At 47.7% G+C, this 19,602-nt stretch overlaps 1 protein-coding gene and 1 long non-coding RNA gene across 3 annotated transcripts; one reads left to right on the top strand and one right to left on the bottom strand.

Annotated features, from left to right (window-relative positions):
- Positions 1-229: 229 nt before the first annotated feature.
- On the top strand, positions 230-8,467 carry LOC142603503 (alpha-2,8-sialyltransferase 8F-like). The gene is made up of 8 exons (XM_075764634.1): positions 230-297; positions 4,257-4,398; positions 4,684-4,752; positions 4,925-5,011; positions 6,286-6,430; positions 6,580-6,692; positions 6,947-7,033; positions 8,008-8,467. Exons 2-8 carry the CDS (start codon positions 4,268-4,270, stop codon positions 8,465-8,467), a joined length of 1,092 nt encoding a protein of 363 aa, XP_075620749.1. The 5' UTR covers positions 230-297; positions 4,257-4,267.
- Positions 4,408-18,442, bottom strand: LOC142603504 (uncharacterized). 2 transcript variants are annotated; one of them, XR_012837447.1, is made up of 4 exons: positions 13,861-18,442; positions 12,283-12,478; positions 11,989-12,040; positions 4,408-10,099 (listed from the first exon to the last, which is right to left on the bottom strand). It is a non-coding gene; the product is annotated as an uncharacterized LOC142603504 (long non-coding RNA). The 2 variants fall into 2 exon arrangements; XR_012837446.1 differs by having other exon boundaries at positions 4,408-12,040.
- Between the last annotated feature and the right edge of the window lie 1,160 nt (positions 18,443-19,602).

Genomic DNA, 19,602 nt, shown 5'->3' with positions numbered 1-19,602 from the left:
ACAGGATGCACAAATTATAAAAACAAGGCAAAGAAAGGCTTTTGATCTGGACATAATTGCACCAAGCACTGACTGTCAGGAGGACTTTTCACAGTTCATAGGTTAGTTGTGATTGTGAAGAAATGCATGAGTCACTCCAGCAGAAGGAAGTCATCACATCTCCTCCCCCTGAGAGGGCAGTTCCAGATTGTTTATAGGTTTGAGCTGCAGCAAAACTGTACCAGCCCAGGTATGAATGTACTTGAAGCCAGCTTCAGGATCAAACATATGTGCCTCACAGCCTTCTTGCTCTAAAAGGTATGTGAGCTTTATCTTTCTTGGATTTAGATTCCACACCTTTTTATTTTATTGAAATTGTTATAACGTTGTGGGTTTGGAGTGGGAACCTGAACCACTGATTCCTGTTTTCTAGACTGTTTTTATATAATTAGTGCTAAACCTTAGTGCACTGCTTGTATCGGGTTTCAGCAACCATCACTTTTGATGATGATATGCTTACACAGACCAAGTGCATTAAAGAGATTACTCTCCTCTGGAAAGAGCTGTTACTCAGGGAAAAAACCTACAACAACCAACCAAACCCTGAACAAGACTAGCTCAATAAAACCCCCAAAACAAACAGACCCAGGTAGCAGGAAGTGCATTTGTTGATTGATAGCAATAAAACCAACGTTCAGTTACCTTCATTTTGCCTGGGGCGGGATTAGTCAAGTTCCACCTTTGGGAAATAAAGTCCATAGTTGAGCAATACTGGCAAAAAGAAGCTTTTGTTTTCCCTATGAACAGGCCACTGATGATCACATTCCAATCCTGATAAATCCAAAATTCCCATCTTCATAGAATCATACAATCAAAGACTCATAGAATTGTAGAACGGTTTGGCTTGGAAAGGACTGTCAAAGATAATCTAGTTCCACCCCCCTGCCATGGGCAGGACATATATCATGAGATCAAGTTGTTCAAAGACCTGTCCAACTGACCTTGAATACTTCCAGTGATGGGGCATCCACAGTTTCTCTGGGCAACTGTTCCAGTGTCTCGTCACCCTCATCGTAAAACATTTCTTCCTTATGTCCAATCTACCCTCTTTTAGTTTAAAACCGTTGCCCCTTGTCTTGTCACTACAGGCACTGGTAAAAAGTGTCTCTCCATCTTTCTTAGAAGCCCCCTTTAAGTATTCAAATGCCACAATAAGGTCTCCCCGGAGCCTTCTCCAGTCTGAACAACACTGCATACCACTGGGTTGCAAGTGCACATTGCCAGCTCATGTCCAATTTTTCACTGCCAGTATTGCCAAGCCCTTTTCTGATGGTCTGTTCTCATTCCGTTCATCCTCCAGACTGTATTGATACTGGGGATTGCCCCAACCCTGGCACAGGACCTTGCACTTGGTCTTGTTGAACTTCTTCACATGGGCCCACTTCTCAAGCCTGTCAAGGTCCCTTCAGCTTGGTGTTATCTGCAAACTGCACCACTCAGCTTGGTGTGATCTGCAAACTTGCTGAAGGGGTACTCAATCACACTATGTCAATGATGAGGATATTAAATAGCATTGGTCCCAGTATGACTCCTTGGAGAGACATGGATTTGATGGATGGACCACTCGGTGGATAAGGAATTGGCTGGATGGTCGCACTCAAAGAGTTGTGATCAACGGCTCAATGTCCAAGTGGAGAACAGTGAGGAGTGGTGTTCCTCAGGGTTCGGTACTGGGACCGGCACTGTTCAGCATCTTTGTCGGACACAGACAGTGGGATCGAGTGCACCCTCAGCAAGTTGGCTGATGACACCAAGCTGTGTGGTGTGGTTGACAAGCTGGAGGGAAGGGATGCCATCCAGAGGGACCTGGACAGGCTGGAGAGGTGGGCCTGTGCAAACCACATGAAGTTCAACAAGGCCAAGCGCAAGGTCCCGCACGTGGGTTGGTGCAATCCCAACTACAGCTATAGGCTGGGCAAGGAATGGATAGAGAGCAGCCCTGAGGAGAAGGACTTAGGGGTATTGATTGATGAGAAGCTCAACATGAGCTGGCAGTGTGTGCTTGCAGCCCAGAAAGCCAACCGTGTCCTGGGCTGCATCAAAACAGGTGTGAGCAGCAGGTCAAGGGAGGGATTCTGCCCCTCTACTCTGCTCTTGTGAGACTCCACCTGGCGTACTGCATCCAGCTCTGGGGGCCTGTCGCGTGAAAGGGTACAAGTCTGATATGTGGCTGAGGGAGGCCCTCCTGTTGAGTCACGAGGTTCAGAAAGGACCCCCTTGCTTTCTAAACTCCTTCTCAGAGAGGAGCCTAGGTGCGGCTAGGTCCAGTCTTAGTCCCAGACTTCGTCAACGGTTTATGTCTAAAGGGTTATGTGTGTAGCCACTTATCAGAGTCAACGTTTGCCTGTCAGAGCCCCACTAAGGACTTTTACTGAAACAGTTTCGCAAAGTTGAAAAGAAAAAATAGGTAATTTATTGAAGCGACAGATATAAAAGTTCGGAATTGCCGTTGATAAATGCACTAACTGCAACAATTTTGAGCTCAAGTTAATAGTTCAGCGCTTTTGTTAATGATAGTTTTCCCGGGGTAACATCCGACATAATCGGAGGTGCAAGTCTTACCAAAGAGGCGTCCCTGCTTGGGGAGGAGAGAGGTCCAGGCCCGTCGACCCGTCCGGATAGTTGGAGTTCTCGTCCTCAGAAAAGAGGATTCTAAATGCCAGATTTATACTTTTGGCGAGGTGGGACTAAGTCAAGTATTGTGTGTCGATTGGCCCTTAACAAGGCTTGTTGTGCAGTTGATCGGGGCTGGGGGGGGGGAAGTGGCAGAGAACAAAGGCGTTCAGTACAGAGGAGCGGTGGTCTGTTTAGTTTTACCAAAGTAACGTCAAGCTGTGAAGGCTCCCCCTCACCCCAGGCGTCACTTAGTTGATTAAGGAGCAGACCCGTCAGGTGCTGCATCTTGTTAAGATGAACAAATTGCTCATCTCCTGCCCCTGTTCAGGTCCAGTGCTTATCAGCGCAAGATAAGCAAGTTGCTCAATCCCTGCTCTCGCCCAAGCTGGACTCCCCCAGGGCCCCTTCTGCTGGGTCATAACGGCCCTGTATTCGGCACCAACAAGCCTGGATAAGTCCAGCACCCCACAGGGCCCCAGTACAAGAAAGACATCAAGCTGTTGGAGCGAGTCCAGAGGAGGGCCACAAAGCTGATCAGAGGGATGGAACACCTCTCCTGTGAGGACAGGCTGAGAGAGTTGGAGGTTGTTCAGCCTGGAGAAAAGGCAGCTCCGGGGAGATCTAATTGTGGCTTACCAGTACCTGAAGGGGCCTACAGGAAAGCTGGTGAGGGACTGTTCATCAGGGAGTGTAGTGACAGGACAAGGGGTAATGGGTTTCAGCTGAAGGAGGGTCGATTTAGATGAGATGTTAGGAAGAAATTCTTTACCGTTAGAGCGGTGAGGTACTGGACCAGGTTGCCCAGAGAGGTTGTGGAGGCCCCATCCCTGGAAGTGTTTAAGGCCAAGTTGTATGAGGCTTTGGGCAACGTGGTCTAGTGGAGGGTGTCCCTGCCTGTGGCAGGGGGGTTAGAACTAGGTGATCTTTGAGGTCCCTTCCAACCCAAATCATTCTATGATTCTATGATTCTATGAAGCCTTGAGGGACACCAGTCATTAGAGGTTTCCACTTGGACATTGAGCCATTGACTGTAATAACTCTTTGGACGCAGCCATCCAGGCAGTTCCTTATCCATCTAGCAGTCCATCCATAAACCCTATATCTCTCAATTTAGCAACCAGAATATTGTGGGGGACCATATCTTTGCCCAAACCTTCAAAATTTCCAGTGGAAAGATTTGGATTAGGCTAACCAGCATACTGTAAAGAGAGATAAAAAATAGCAAACTCAGGCAAAACATAAAAAAAAAAATGTCAACAAAGCTCTGCTTCCTCCTTCCCTTCTCTGCTACACCTTGGTGTCAAGATGTGGCGCAAAGGCTGTGGAAGAATACCGGTGGAATCATTGCCCTGGAATAGCTGAGGACAGCTTTGGAGGAGAGCGAATACTGAAGATTGGTGATGCCTTCCAACAGGGTCCAGTAGGATCCACTGATAACTCCATGGCATGCTTCAGCATAGCCCAAGAGAAATGAGTTCCCTACTATCCCTTGTGTTGGATGTTGTTTTGCAGAGAGTTAAGGCAAACTTTCAACAAGGGCCAGTGCCAGAGAAGCCCTGGGCTCGGTGCTTACACTGACTCATTTCTTCTGCTCTCTCAAGTGTTCCCCAAAATGCCAAACAGCATCAGTGGGGAGGAGTATGTGAAGCCAGGACTGCTGAAGATGCAGAAGCTATGGGTCATGCTGCTGGCTGTAACTGCAGTCTTACTTATCTCCATGTCCTTTCTGGTGTTGAATGACAGGTGAGTGAGGGGACTGTGTCCCCTCAGTCCTTGAAAGGAAGTGAGAACATGGAGGGTCGCTTGAGGAGGCCTCCAGGGGAGGAATCAATAGGGTAGGAGTGGAGATAGAGTAGGGGATAGGTGCTATGGTGCTAGTTTCAGGTGGATGTCTTAGGGTGGGTGTGGTTACAAGCAGGGCCATGACATGGCCGGGGGCTATGGGATTGCTGGGGTGGAGTAATGGAGGAAAGCTGTGAGAGGACACGGTGTTCTGGCTCAGTTTAACCATTTGGGGTTTTTTTGCAGACCTGACATCAAGATTCCAGAAGCAGAAGCATGTCAAGGACTGTTGAGCAACATAACACAACCTCAGAAGTGAGAATCAAGGCCACAAGTGTACTGGGCAGTGGCAGACCGGCAGCTGGCTAAACTGAGTCAATTGGTGGCCTCAGTGAAGGGGGTAGGAAGGGGTGCAACAAGGAGCCATTTGTTTGCAGTAAGTCTTTGGGAGAGCATTCAAGTTGCTCATGAGCTCTTTCTGCCCTAGGGTGAATGAGATTTGGAGCCTGAGACATGTGAAGCTAATGCAGAGCTGCCACTGGAAATTCAATGCTACTGCCTTGGCCCAGTACAGGTGATGTCCACCAGTCACAGGGAAAAACTACTCCATTCACATACTTCCAAAAAAATCACAACCGAAGCGGTTTATTAATTTTTTGATGACACATGGGTAAAATAGACATTCAGGGTCAAATATCAGTAACAAAGCAGGTAAACCAAAATATCAGACATTTACAAAATGTCAATATACAAATACAAGTTTCTAAACACCCTTCTACAAAGAAGCCCAAGAAGTTCTAATCACACACAGCCACACACGCTGACACGGTTACATGCACATGCTCCCCCTCACAGGATGTTCGTATGCTCGAGATTTGTGGGGACCCCTTTTGCTATGACTTGCTGATCCACAAGCCTGTGAAGCAGTACCCCATGAATCCCCATATACTCACCACCCATGCTGTGGGTCCCTGCTTGCTGACAGCCCACTGGCTGGATGCAGACTGCACAGTGTCTGACGGGGAGGCTGCTCTGCCTGGCCTCGGCAGAGGTTGTGATGCTGAACTTCTGGCAGGGTCAGATCAGGTTTTGACTGCTGCTCTTTCTACTTCATATTCATTCACCTTCATGAAAAATGTTCACATTCCTTTTATACTTTGTTTCAGGCGACTCCTTCTTTATTCCAAGAGTCTCTTGGACATCTTCTTTCACATGATAAGTTTTGGGCGAATGCCTGCCTGGGTTTGTTTATTGGGTTGATCCTCACACACACTGTCTACACTCACAATCATATCTAAAGAGATGCTGTTCTCCAGGTCATATTGTAAGGGTGGGACACGCAAGCACAGGCACATCCTGTTTGCATAACACCTGTTCGCATTGCCCTGCTGCATCCCATATGCTGGCCTTTGATTGGCTTTGATCTTGCACAATGGTGAGCTTATGAGGAGAGGGGTGAAAGCATGCATGGGGTGGGGGTGAAGCTGAGGCTGAAGCAAGCAGGTAGGGCTTTGGAGTAGTGGCTAGGCTAAAGAGTGGAGAACAGATAGAAAATGTCTGGAAATGTGCGTGGATGAGGAAGAAGAAAATGAAGGATGTGTGGAGATGAATGGAGTGCATGGTGAAGGTTCTTCTAACTTCATGCAATGCTTTGTGTTCCCTGTGCTTTCCCAAGCTTGCTTTCCCTTTACTCCACGATATTGTTCACCTAATCCTTTACTCTGCTTCTACTGAACCGCCTTGCCTAGCCCTCTCTTCTTATTTTCATCCCTCTCTCCTTTGTTACAGCCCTCCTTTGTCCCATCCCCAGGCCTCTATTCACTGTCTTCCTCTGTCTCCTCCTTACAGGGCAGAGCTAGGGCGCTGCTGCAATGCCTCATCCTGGCTGGCTGTGACGCAAGAGAACACACCATTGGAGTCCAAGATAGTCTACGATGGATATCCCTCAAAGAGCTTGAAAGTCAGCAGTGGCTTGCTTGAGATCCTGCCTGAGGTAGGAGTGCTTTTTGAGGGGGAACACAACTCACAGTCTGGATGCTTTTCCCTTGGACACCCTGGCATGTGTCTGGTTGGAGGATCTGTGGTAGGTCTTTACTGTCATTCTCTAAGTGTGAGTGAATTTATACATGTTGTTCTTTATAGAAATCCCCCTTTCGGGACCCTCTTTACAAAACCTGTGCTGTGGTGGGAAATGGTGGAATTCTCAGGAACAGCAGCTGTGGCTCTAAAATTGATGAGCACCAGTTTGTAATCAGGTAATTGCTGCCAGCCTGCCCAGGAGAGATGTAGGAGACCAGCAGGAGGAGGGGGCTTTCATGTGAGTGGGGAGAAGGCAGAGAAAATGGAGACAGATGAAATGTTCTGAGTGGGGTCAAAGGTAAATTTGGTAAAATTGGGTAAATGGTGGGGTGTACCTGAACTGGGTAGTGTCACAGAGGGATGGGTAAGCTCTTGGGATATCATGGAGCATTATTTCTCATAGACTTCCTTTGCTTATGACCTCAATCAGGTTTAACCTGCCTTCTGTGGACTTCCCTGAGGATGTGGGCAGAAAGTCAAGCATTGTCACTGTGAATCCTAGTATCCTTCATAAACGGTAATAGGTGTGGTAATGAAAATGGAGGAAAGGACTCTTGACTTTCTTCCCCCCTGCCGTATATTGTGTTCTTGAAGAGTCAGTCTCTTTTGCCTCTGTTCTGGTCCCAGAAAATAGGCAGGCTTTTGCTACCATACAAGCCCCATCAAAAAAAAAAAAAAGCTTTTGACACCTACTGCCATGAGATGTTCCCCTCTGTGCAGAGGGATACAGGGCAATACTGCAAGTCTTGGAGTTGTTTGGGGCACCATTTGTTCAAGACTTGGTTGCTGTTGATTGTTTTAGCTTACCACTAGAGATTAACAGCATTTCCAGTCTTTCCAGTGAGCTGATGCTCTCAAGGATGATATCAAGAGAGGCAGAGAGGCTCAGCTGTATTCCACACTGCTGCTGTCAGGAGGAGCTCTGATGGGAACTATTTAATCTCATTCTGATCCTAGCTGCATAAATGCTCTTTATGTTCAGTGGAGAAAACAGGTACTCTTCTTGTCCTACAGCAGACATCTAAAATAAGACAGATCAGTTGTGATCCAGCTGTGCCTGTTTCTCTCTATGGGCTACAGAGGACATTTAGGCAATTAGCTCAGAGGTAGATGTCTGTGTAGTAGATCTCTAAAGACAGATGGCATGAATTCTGTCCCAGACACCTGCTCCACCATTATGGGACATCATCCTCCATGAATTGCAAGCTGTGGGGCCACTAAATTTTTAAATTTGAAGACACCTTCCCAGGCTTTTAACCAACTAATCACTACCAAACATCCTGGGTGTTTCCAAGCAGCTCCTCTGGTCTGTGTTAGCTGCACCTGAGAATCTTGAAGTCATATCACCTGCAAGGTGCAGAGAAGGGGAAAATGGAGGTGAAGAGCAGCACTGGTATTTCACTGCTCTGGGGCAGAGTGGTGTGGGAAGGGCAGGAGGGAATAAGAATGGGGTTGGCAGAGGGTGATGGTCCCACATCTCTTGCCTCACAGGTTTCATGGTCTGAGTGGTCGGCGCCTGCCATTTGTGAAGGCAGCAGCTTCCTATGGAAAAACATGGTTCCTCATTCCAGCTTTCTCCTACCCTGGCAATAGTGAGGCATCTTACCGAGCACTCTATGCTTTACAGGACTCTGCCTCCCAGTCACATGTCGCCTTCTTCCACCCTCAGTACCTGAGTTCTCTAAGCAAGTACTGGCATGATCGTGGTTTTCATACCCATCGCCTCTCCTCAGGGTTTATGCTCGTGAACACTGCTCTGGAGCTGTGTCAACACATCACACTCTATGGCTTCTGGCCCTTCTCTTTGCATCCCGATGGTCATTCCCTGCCCCATCATTACTATGACAATGTGCTTCCCAACTACAGGATGCACATCATGCCCAAGGAGTTCACTTACTATGTGGATATGCACTTCCATGGTGTGCTGCAGCTGCATCTGGGGCAGTGCTAAGGGGTCAAGTCAAAGATAAAGCAAAACAAGGTCTAAAGAACATGGTTTCTGCTGTTGTTATTATCCATTCTGGGATCTCCTGAGGGGAACACACAGACCTACATGCAAACCTAGAGACTGAGGATAAAAAATATGCCTCTTCCTCTTTTCCATACGGTTCCAGTAAAGGAAGTAGCATTAGCATCAGATCATTTTAATGTTAATTAACCAGGAGTCACTACTTGTCATCTGTTAGTGCTTAATGCATAATTAAATTGCTAGTAAATAACTTTTCTTGCCAGCAGTATGAATTTACTAACTGCATCTCAGAATTTGAGTACCCCATTTCAAAAGTTTTTATTTCTCTAACACCACTTGTCGAATAAACTACTAAGTGCTTGCCACATTTTGCTTACTCTTTGTTATTCTCTGTTTGCTTTAATCACTCATTTCACTGCTTGTTTTATTTAATTATCTTATCAGCATTAGGCATAAAGTGTTAAGTTCTGCATATTTGGCAGAGCTATGCAGTTGATGTTCATTCATGCTTTTGAAGATCACAGTCTGGTGGATTGCCAGCTGGGCCAGTGACCAGGTGTGGTTCACAGGCTGGAAGGATTGGTTGCATGCATCAGTGCCCATGAGATGTGGAGCAGTGTCTCTTTCCCCAGCACATGAATGAACATCAAATCCCTCCTACGCTGTGGGTGGCTGATTTAGTCAGTTGTTATGTATTAGCATATATTTAGGGAGTAGCCACTATGGACTTACAAAGGGGGAAATCATGCCTCATGCAGCTGATAGCCTTCTGCAAGGAGGTGACTGCCTTGTGGATGAGGGGAGTGAGGTGGATATTGTTTATTGTGCAAGTAGGAAGGGTTTCAGCACTGTCTACCATATGATCTTCATGGATGGATTGATGAAGTGCAGGCTAGACCAGTGGACAGTGAGGTGGAGTGCAAACTGGCTGAATGGCCAAGCTTACAATATTGTGATCAGTGGCATGAATTCCAGCTGCAGGTCAATCACAAGTCACCGTCGGTGTACCTGATACCGAGGCAGTACTATTTAATATCTTCATGAACAATCTACATGGTCTGCATGATTGGACAGGGTGGAGCCACAGCAAGTTTGCAGATGATACAAATGGGATGACTGGTTGATACACTGGAGGGGTTTTGCTGCTGTTCACATGGACCTCAATGGGCTGAGAGGAACCCCATGAAATTCAACCACAGGAAATGCAAAGTTCTACACCTGGGGAGGTAAGGTTTTTGAGACAGTAACAATTAATATTTCAAGGATGCCAGAGAAAACCCACTGCCTTGAAGAGGTATAAAATATTAAGAGTGTGAAGAAAATAGGAATCTTTCCCTCCACGAGAGCTGGAGGCTGACTTTTCTCCATCTGACTGACACAGACTTTGGTTGTCTTACTGAGGCAGTCAGAATATCAATGCTTAGCCTCATTACTTTTTGCTATCCAGTGAATGCAAGAGCCGAGAAATAATTTCTATGTACACATCAGTTGTCCACATCCTGCCTGCAGCATCTCTTGGTGTGCAGTAAAAGTCAACCAAAGAAATGATCTTGAAAGAAATGGCCATAATGGAGGAAATCCAAAGCAGGCGTGATTGTGTGCTGATTCTTATGCCTGTGAGAGGGACAGAGGGAATGAGTTGTGGGAAAGGTGTTACAGAAACACAATCCCATCAGTGGGAAGGGACCTCTGCAAGTCTCTGGTGCAACCCCTTGCTTGAAGCAAGAAAGTGGATTATTGGTAGAGAGATCATTCAGAATTATCGGTCCCCACCAATATTATTGCATTAAGTTTTGGGCCCTCATGGGATTCTCTAAAGAACTGACAACATACATTTTCTATACTGTACTGCATATACATATAGTGCACATATATATGTTATGATATTATTGCTGTATGCTTTCAGCATGCTGAAAAGGCCTCTCAGCTAAACAGTCACTGAGAAAAGAGACAGAGCAGCAGCAGGGTCCTGAATCATTCCACTGACACCTGACATCTTTCAAACTCCAGCTCTGTCCAGTTCCAGACTTCCAGTGTCTCCATTTTATACAGCAGCTTCCAATCCACGATAGTAATATTAGTGCAATCATTTGAGGAAGTTTTACTTAGTGGCACATGGTCTCCCTCAGTAGCTCTCCCTGCTGGGCTGCAAGGACTCCCTGCGCCACGTGCTCAGCTTCTGCCTCCCAGTTGCCATCCCAAGGTCGGGGTAGCACAGCTTGCTCAGCCACAGAAATCACCTGGCCCTTTGTGAGCAGGTCCCAGGGACAGTGGCTGCAGGGCTGGCGATGCTGCAGGCAGCTAGGATGTGGGCTTTTCTGGAGGGGTCCCTTTTGACTCAGAGGGTGACCAGTGAAGCTGGAGAGCAGCACATTTGTGGCACCTGCGGCATGCTGAAGCAGAAGGCCTGCACTGGACTGGTGGGGAATGGTGAGAAGGAACAAAAGCGATTGCATGCCTATTTGGGAACAACTGTAGGCATTCCTCCTGCAAACCCTTATGTGAGATTCTCAGTGGGAAAGAACCTGTTTCCAGAAACAGGCTTTCTGGGGAAAAGGTCCTGCTATGAAGACTTATGATATCAAGAGCAGTTGTGGTCTGAATGCTCAGAGTTTGTGTTTAACATGGCGTTATGGGCAAGGGATGTACTGTTTCTGTGTGGTGGTTGCTTGCTGCACATGGATTTGCATCCCCCCCCCACTGGTGGCTGATGTGTTTGCTTTGCAGAACCAAAGAAGCTGTGATTTGGAGGGGATGACATCTTGGTGCATTCTTGGAGCTCCACAAAGTGTGTTTCAAGCTGGCCAGCAAACTATGCCCAGCTAGACAGATGTGGTGTGCACCCCATGCCAACCCCAGCTTCACAATGACTCTCAGGGTGGCACCTCCCTGGGCATGGAGCAGCAAAGTGCTGGTGACTGGGACATGACCCTTGCTATGGGATGTTGTCCTCTGGTCCTTTGGGAGGAAAGATCTTGCAGCCAAGTTGAACAGCACTGGGTTCAAACTCCCCACTTAGGCAATGGTGGGGGGATTATGGAGATGTTTAGAAGCCTGCTGTTGGAGCCTGCCAGAAATGAGTCCAGGTGCTAGCCCTTTGCCCAGCCCTGGGTAGCAACTCTCAGTGGGACAGTGGGTCTTTCTCTCCCCCTGCGTGGTCCTTCCTGGCCACCAGCTCACTGGTTAGAGTGGTACTGAGGCTGATGATGGAGAGGCATGTCCCAGGGAGTCCCCTGGGCTAAGTCCCTGGCCTTGAAAGAGGCAGACCCGAGAAAGGGGGGATGTGCTGGCCATGGCAGGAGCTGGGAAGAGGCCTGACAGCACTTGCTGAGGACTTATTTCAGCTGGCCTTCTCCTGTGAGATGAAGCATTGCAGTGGTGGGAAGGAGCTGCAGAGGTCAGTGAGACAGCACTTTGTGATGGGTAAGAAGGTGATCACTTGGGGACAGAGACATGGGGATGGATGTGGAGGATGTTAGAAGGCAGTTTCTTGAGAAGCTCACCTTTCACATGGAACAGTGAGGTCTAGGTCCCAGCTGTGCCCCCTTTGATTTGCTGCAGGCAAGATAGAAGAGACAGAATAAAAAAAAAGAAAGGCCCTGCAAATCGCACAAGCCATGAAAACTCATCTGGCAACAGCAACACTAGCGAGGGCTTCCCACACCAGGAGTGGCACCTGGGCTGCCTGGGTGAGAAACAGGAATCCTCACTGCTGGACCCCATGGAAAGAGATAAGGGATCCAGGAGGGATGCTGGAAGTGCCCCTTCCAGGGGTTCCCTGCCCGCCTCTTGCATACCTTGAAATCCTCCCAGGCCACCAGTGGTCATGGGGCCCTGGCTATGAGACAGGACTTAGAGCTGGGGTAAGGCAGTGCCCAAGGAAGGTGCAGAGCTGTGTGAGGAGGTGCTCCTCTTTGTGGCTGCCCAGGTTTTTGGCTCTGGTTTGAGCGGTTGGAGTTCATTCAGTCATAAAGAAGTAATGTCTGGGGTGAGCTGTGGGGAGGGAACACTGAGAGCATCACTATAGGGCCCTGGTTTACCTTTCCCAGCCATCAGGCTTTGGCTCTCAGTGGAGACCCAGGCAGTGTTACTGCAAGCCCTGCCCCACCAAAGAGGGACCATCCTGGCAGTAGCGTCCTTGGCTCCTCTGCTACAGAGCCATGCATGAACAGGAAGAGCAGGGGACATGTCCTTAGACTGGGGCAGATCCTGAGCAAGAACCATGTGCCCAAGCTCTCCTGTGGTGCAACCACAGGGTATGGCCACAGGAGCACAGCATGAACTGACCCCTGCTTTCCTTGTGCCCATGTTCATCCCCATCTCTGGGGCTCCCTGGGCTGGGCCCAGCACCGGCGGTGAAGAGCTTCTGGGGTGCTTAACCCAGAACCCAGCCATTGGTCACCCCATGCATCTTCGCATAGCCATGGCCAATCTTGAGGTTAGATTGCACTGCTTTTAGTTTTCACAGCTCAGTATGGTCAAAGCATGGGCATGAGAGGCTGAACCCAGGCTCTCATACCTGCAGTGCAGATATCCAGACACTCCAGCTTTGAGGTACCTGTCCAAAAGCAGTCTCTCATCCTGGGCCCCATGCACACACAGCCCTGCTGAGCTCTCCTGCTTTCAGGCAGGAAAGTTTCCAGGCACAGAGATTCCCTGGAACACAGGCAGCTCGCTAAAAATAGAAGCATTAGAAGGGACAGTAGACGAGTGTATTGTATCTGGCTGAGATGGAGTTAATTTTCCCCAGAGCAGCCCTCATAGTGCTGTGCTGTGTCTTGGTAGCTAGCAAGGTGTTGGTAACACAACAGTGTTTTGGCTGCTGCAGAGCAGTGCTGGCACACATCAAGGCTGTCTCTCCAACATTCCCTCCCCCCTGCCTAAGCAGCAGGCTGGGAGTGGACAAGATCTTGGGAGGGGACACAGCCAGAACAGCTGACCCAAACTAACCAAAGGGATATTCCATACCATATAATGTCTGCTCAGCAATAAAAGCTAAGAGAAAGGAGGAGGAAGGGGGGTTATTTGTTATTTACGACATTTGTCTTCCAGAGCAACTGCTACGTGTACTGAAGCCCTTCTTCCCATGAAGTGGCTGGACACTGCCTACTAATGGGAAGCAGAGAATAAATCTTTTGTTTTCTTTTGCTTCCGCACATGACTTTTGCTTTTGCTTTATTGAACTGCCTTTATCTTGACCCACAAGGGGTTTTTTCATCTTATTTTCTCCTCTCCCACCCCTTTCCTGCTGAGGACAGGACTGATAAGGTGGCTTGGTCAACCCACCACAACAAGGAAAGGCAAAACAGGCATTTTAAGCAAACTGACCCAATGTGTTAAAATGCAAGACGGAAAAACATGAAAAGGGTGTAAACCTGTGGTTTGAGTACTGTAGGTCTAGCAGAAGTGTCAAGTCTGCATTTGCTTTACTGCTTGAAACCTCTCCCACTTCAGAAAAGGCACCTGAGGATCATAGGCGTTGGCCCAGGAAGAAGCAGGGGTTGAATGTTTTTCTGGGCTCAGCCTCAAACACATGGGTCTCTCAATCTGTAAAAGAAGGAATGGTTCAAAAATGATGCTCCAGAAGGCAGGAAGGTGATTTGAATGCTCAGTACTGTGCAAATGCAAGGCCCCGCTCAGATGTCTATGTAATGGGTCCTACCTCCTCTGGGCACTGTTGTTCAGCTGGTCAAAGCATCTGCCAAATAGACAGGGGATCCTGAGAGCAGCACCTGCATGGTGGGCACTCTTTGAAACTGCACTTTTTGCAGTGACTGTCATCAAAGATGCTTTTTTACCTTCACCTGGCTTTGAAACAGGACTTTGTACCAGACACCAGACCTAGTGATGATTGTATACCCACTGCACACCCTATTCTTCTTGCCCCAGCTGTGGTGCTGAAGGGAACTGCTCATCTCCTGCGGCCAAGTGCCTCCTTGGACTCTCTGCCTCCTAGAGACAGAACTTTCCTAGAGAAAAAACTCACAATTGAACAAGAGTCCCTACTTTCACTTGCCCCGTCTTCACCATATCCAAGTCTCAGCAAGAATCATGGAATCATTTAGGTTGGAAAAGACCTTTAAGAACATCAAGGTATCCAAAAATACAGGCTTAACTGCAGAACTCTTCATTCTCAAGTGACATATATGAATTGTTATTAGCTGGCAAAGAAGGAGATTAGTTTACAGAAATTACTATTATTTTATGGCTCTGGCATCTCTTACAGTAAACTCCTGTGGCACATTCATGGCTCTGATAGCCTCTTTATCTGTGTGCCACTTTATGAAGTTTCTGTAAAGACAGCCATTTTTTCCCAGCCTGCTTTGTTATCTCTGCTAAACTCTGCTGTGACTCCAACCACATGCAGTGTCCTGGGTATGCTAGAAACGTACTGTTTCACATACTGTTGGTTCAACTGGAAATCTCCAGGCATCACTTCCCCAGCTTCTCCACCAGGTCTACTGGTGGACTTTCAGGACTGGAAACAGGGTGCCACTGGCTTTTCCAAAATACTTTTCAAGGAAAAATAAAGCATTGGTCTTGTCTGGCTGCTGTCAGAATGACAGTGAACAGAATGAACCACACAGATCTTCTTCCTTCCCAGTAGCCCATTTTGTGGTGGTTGCTGTCCCTTTGCAAGAGGCATGTGGCAGAGCAGGTGAGATAGTGCAGTGGGCTGACAGAGATGCACAGACTTGGGGGGACATGTTTGGCATGAGACTAAGCAATGTTTGACAGGTGCGTGCATGTAGTGTTGAAATGAGGGTCTTTCTGCCTTTTCCATCTCCACGGGCTGAGCAAGCAGAGAGATCTGTGGTGGGAGGCAGAGGTCTGATGCAAAGAGCTCATTTGTGACTCTGAGCATCACCTTTCCTCTCTTTTGAGCAGTGCCATCTGCTCTGCAAAGGAGAAATGATTCAAGAAATAGGAAAGCTCTCACCTGAAGAGGGGCTTGAGTCCTGGACCCTCAGATGAAAAGCCTGTTGCTCATCAAGCTGAGCTATCCAGACTCCCTGAAGGAGATGAACAAAGCCCAGCTCAAGACCCCAGCACTATTTAGCAGACACTGGGCTTTCCAATAAAATCTACAGAGACAAAAGGAAATCCTGTGCTCAGCAAATAATGGATACCTTGAAGGGCTGACTGGGTTAAGATCTCCCTTTCAGATTTTTGTTCAGAAGAGGTTACTACTTGCCAGACTGAAGTCAGACCTGCAGCCCCAGGAAGAGAGCTTGCAGCAGCTGTGTTACACAGCTGTTTGTCCTATTGATCAGTCCCACCTTAAGCTGAGTGTGGAAAAAAAGCAGTTCTTGTCAGAAATGTTGAAATGTCCAGGAAAATTCTTATAGTCACTCATTTACCTATTTTTAATATTTATGTTTTTCATAAATTGCAGAAAGTCCAAACACTTATGTCCTCCAAGTCTATGTACGGTATTTGGTGAAAGATGTCCCTTCACTGCTGGAGAGGTGTGAATGCCAGAACTACAGGGAGGCACTGCAGGACTTCCCACAGGTTTCCACTCCTCTCTGCTTACCCACCTGCTCATCTACATGCCCATAGGCTCACCTTCCCACTACACTGATTTAAGACTGCTGCCTGTAGCCTTCCATGGAGAGTCAGGCCTGTCCTTCTTTCAACAAAACAGAGAGAAAGAGAAGATCAAGTTTCTCTTTCAGTCTGCCCTTACTTGAAGCACAACAGTAAATATGGTGCAGACAACAAGCTAAATGGAACACTTCACTGTACTTCACTATATTGACATTCCTTCACTGAAAATACCGATTTCCAGGCATCTCCTCCATGGGCTGCAAGAAAAGTGGCACAGATAGGAGAAATAAATGCTAGGCAAACAAACTATGTAAAAAATGTTATTGACAAAAAACCAAATCCAAGAGGATAGGCAACAAAAGGCAAGGCTGCTCATGAGTCAAACTGATTTTCTTCTTTTACTTTCAACAAAAATGAGTGTAGAGAAAAAAAATACGTAGACAAATCTAGAAAAGACCACTGGGAAAATATTAATAGCTTGGTTGTTCAATTGCTGCATTACCAGGGTGCCCAAGGAGCCACATCTTCCTCTCACTGCCTAAAAACTGCCGCCTCTGTCCTCACAACAGCCCACCTCTGAAATTCAGATGCAGCAAGAGAATGAAACTGTTACAACCATTACATCTCTCCCAACTCCTGTCCCTACAACTGGTTGATCATTGCTTGAGACCTGCAGCGTGACCCACTCATTCCTACTCACCACTCCATTCGTACCCTCTATTCAGGGCACCTTTTCAGCACTGTCAGGCTTGTTCCTGTTTCCACCTTACTGTGTGCCTCAGTGCATTTCTCAAGCTTTCTCTGGAGCTCGCTCTGGAGTATGTATGGGCTTCTGGTTAGTCCTGGCTCAGCAAAGCTTGGGGTGTCCCTCTAACAAGGACTGAAACACAACAGTTTCAAACCACCATTTAATTCATCAGACAAGTGGAAGAAGCCCCGTGTTTGCAGACCCGGGTCCTCATGGGGAACTCGAACTCCTTACCTGCTGAATGGGCAAGGGCACAGCCAATCCAGGTTTCTGGAGTGCACTGATGAAAACTTCCTAACACAGATGATGGATGAGCTGATGAGGGGATGTACTGTGGTGGACCATATACGTACAAGCAAGGAAGGACTTATGGGGGATATGAAGCTGGGGACAGCCTTGGTTGCATGACTTGGTGGAGTTTAGGATCCTAAGAAGGAACAAGGCAAAGAGCAAGACCGCAACCCTAGACTTAAGAAGAGCAGACCTGGGCCTGCTCAGGCTCCTGTGTCAAGAATCTCATGGGAAGATGATCCCGGAGAGAAGAGGGGCCCAGGAGCGCTGGTGGATTTGCAAGGATCACCAGCCAATGTCAATCCCAACAAGCAGGCAGTCAAAGATGTCAGAAGGCCTGCATGGACGAACAAGGAGCTCCTGACAAGGGATGTGAAGAGCAGCAAGGAAGACTTCCACAGGTATAGTGGCATCAAAAGGAAAACTAGAGAAAATGTGGGCCTGCTGTTGAATGAGGCAGGTCCCTGAGATCAGTGGGAAAGTCTGGAGCAAGGAAACTTACCACTGGTGGAAGAGGACCTCCTTAGGGAATTGATGACTTTAACAGAACAGAGTACACCCTCAGCAAGTTTGCATAAAATACAAAACTAGGAGGAGTGGCTGAGACATCAGAGGGTTGTGCTCTCATCCAGAGGGACCTCAACAAACAACAGAATTACGCTAAGAGGAACATCATGAAGTTCAACCAAGGGAAATGCAAAGTCCCGCACCTGGGGAAGAATAACCCCATGCATCAGGACATGCTGGGGACCAACCAGTTGGAAAGCAGCTTTGCAAAGAAGGACTTGGAGGTTCTGGCTGACATCAAGTGGATCCAGTACAGCCTGCAACGTCCCCCCTGTGGCAAAGAAGGCCGCCATCACCCCACTGCCTGAGGTAAGCCATTGCCACAGTCAAGGGTGGTGATCCTTCCCCTCTCCTCAACTGGGTGAGAAACACCTGGAGTGCTGTGCTGTATCCAGTGCTGGGCTCCCAGCACAAGACAGACATTGACATACTTGAGTAAGTCCAGGAAAGAGTAATAAAGATGGTGAAAGGATTGGAGTCTCTTCCGTATGAGCAGAGGCTGAGAGAACTAGGACTGCTCAGCCTGGAGAAGAGAAGGCTCATCAAGGGGATCTTATGAACAGGTATAAATATCATAGACATGTTATCCAGTGGTGAGAGAAGAGGCAATGAACACAAACTGAAATGTAGGAAACTCCACATAACATTAAACATAAGAATTTTTTTTTTTTTTTCCTGTACAGGTGATCAAACTCTGGAATAGGTGGCCCAGGCAGGTTGTGGAATTTCCCTCCCTGGAGACATTAAAAACCTGACTGGTCAGGGCCTGCAGCAACCTGATCTAGTTGGACCTGCTCTGAGCAGGCAAGCTCCAGAGGTCCCTGTCAACCTCAGCTCTGTACCCTCCTTGCTCTAACTGGTCCGTGGCACTTCCAGAAAAGACAGACACCCCGATCCTTTTCTAGTGTCACAAAACCCTATGCCTACAGCACTTAAAATCTGTGGGCACAGCCAGGCAGGTAACGTACTGCTCAGTGCCATTGCTTTTCAGAGAATCCAGAGGCAAAGGGCTGAATCATTCCGGCTGCTGGCTAGCTTTCAGCTTTCCTTGCAACTGTAAATGGAAAATCATGTTCCTATCAGATGGAAATGGACTGCTGTGAGAGGAGGTACTGCAGTAAACAGAGCTTTGGGAGGAAGCTTTTCTTTTTTTTTTTTTCCTTTTATCAGAGTGTCGTGGTTTTACCCCAGCCGGCAGCTGAGTACCACGCAGCCGCTCGTTCACTCCCCCCCGTCGGGATGGGGAAGAGAATCGGAAGAGTTAAAGTGAGAAAACTCGTGGGTTGAGATAAAGACAGTTTAATAGGTAAAGCAAAAGCCGCGTGCACAAGCAAAGCAAAGCAAGGAATTCATTCACCACTTCCCATGGGCAGGCAGGTGTTCAGCCATCCCCAGGAAAGCAGGGCTCTATCACGCGTAAACGGTTACTTGGGAAGACAAACGCCATTGCTCCCAAACGCCGCCGCCCCCCTCTCTTTTCCCCCAAGCTCCTTATAAACTGAGCATGACGTCATATAGTATGGAATACCCCTTTGGTCAGTTTGGGTCACCTGTCCTGTCCGTGTCTCCTCCCAACTTCTTGTCCACCCCCAGCCATCCCACTGGCAGGGCAGTGCAAGAAGCAGAAAAGGCCTTGGCCTCGTGTAAACACTGCTCAACAATAAGTCCATAGAACAAAAACATCTCTATATTATCAATGCTGTCTCCAGCACAAATCCAAAACGTATCACCACACTAGCTACTATGAAGAAAAATCAATCCTCTCAGCTGAAACCAGGACATTATCCACCCCTTATTCCATACTATTTACGTCATGCTCAGGTCCCACACAATTCAATACATCCTCATTAAGCACCACCACCCTTTTCATCCCTTGATATAATATGCTGATATCATTCCCTTAGTCTGTGGACCACCCTTTTAAAATGTCCATAAATGTCCACAAAATGTCCATTGGGTT

Source organism: Balearica regulorum, chromosome 12 (assembly GCF_011004875.1).
Source record: "Balearica regulorum gibbericeps isolate bBalReg1 chromosome 12, bBalReg1.pri, whole genome shotgun sequence".
NCBI classification, from domain to species: domain Eukaryota; kingdom Metazoa; phylum Chordata; class Aves; order Gruiformes; family Gruidae; genus Balearica; species Balearica regulorum.
This window is presented reverse-complemented; position numbering and strand designations above follow the sequence as displayed.

Bases quoted from the DNA above. Each gene is read 5' to 3' on its own strand.
- LOC142603503 (XM_075764634.1), top strand. From the start codon at position 4,268: ATGCCAAACAGCATCAGTGGGGAGGAGTATGTGAAGCCAGGACTGCTG. The intron at 4,399-4,683 runs GTGAGTGAGGGG...GTTTTTTTGCAG, and splicing joins TTTCTGGTGTTGAATGACAG to ACCTGACATCAAGATTCCAG. The intron at 5,012-6,285 runs GTGATGTCCACC...TCCTCCTTACAG, and splicing joins ACTGCCTTGGCCCAGTACAG to GGCAGAGCTAGGGCGCTGCT.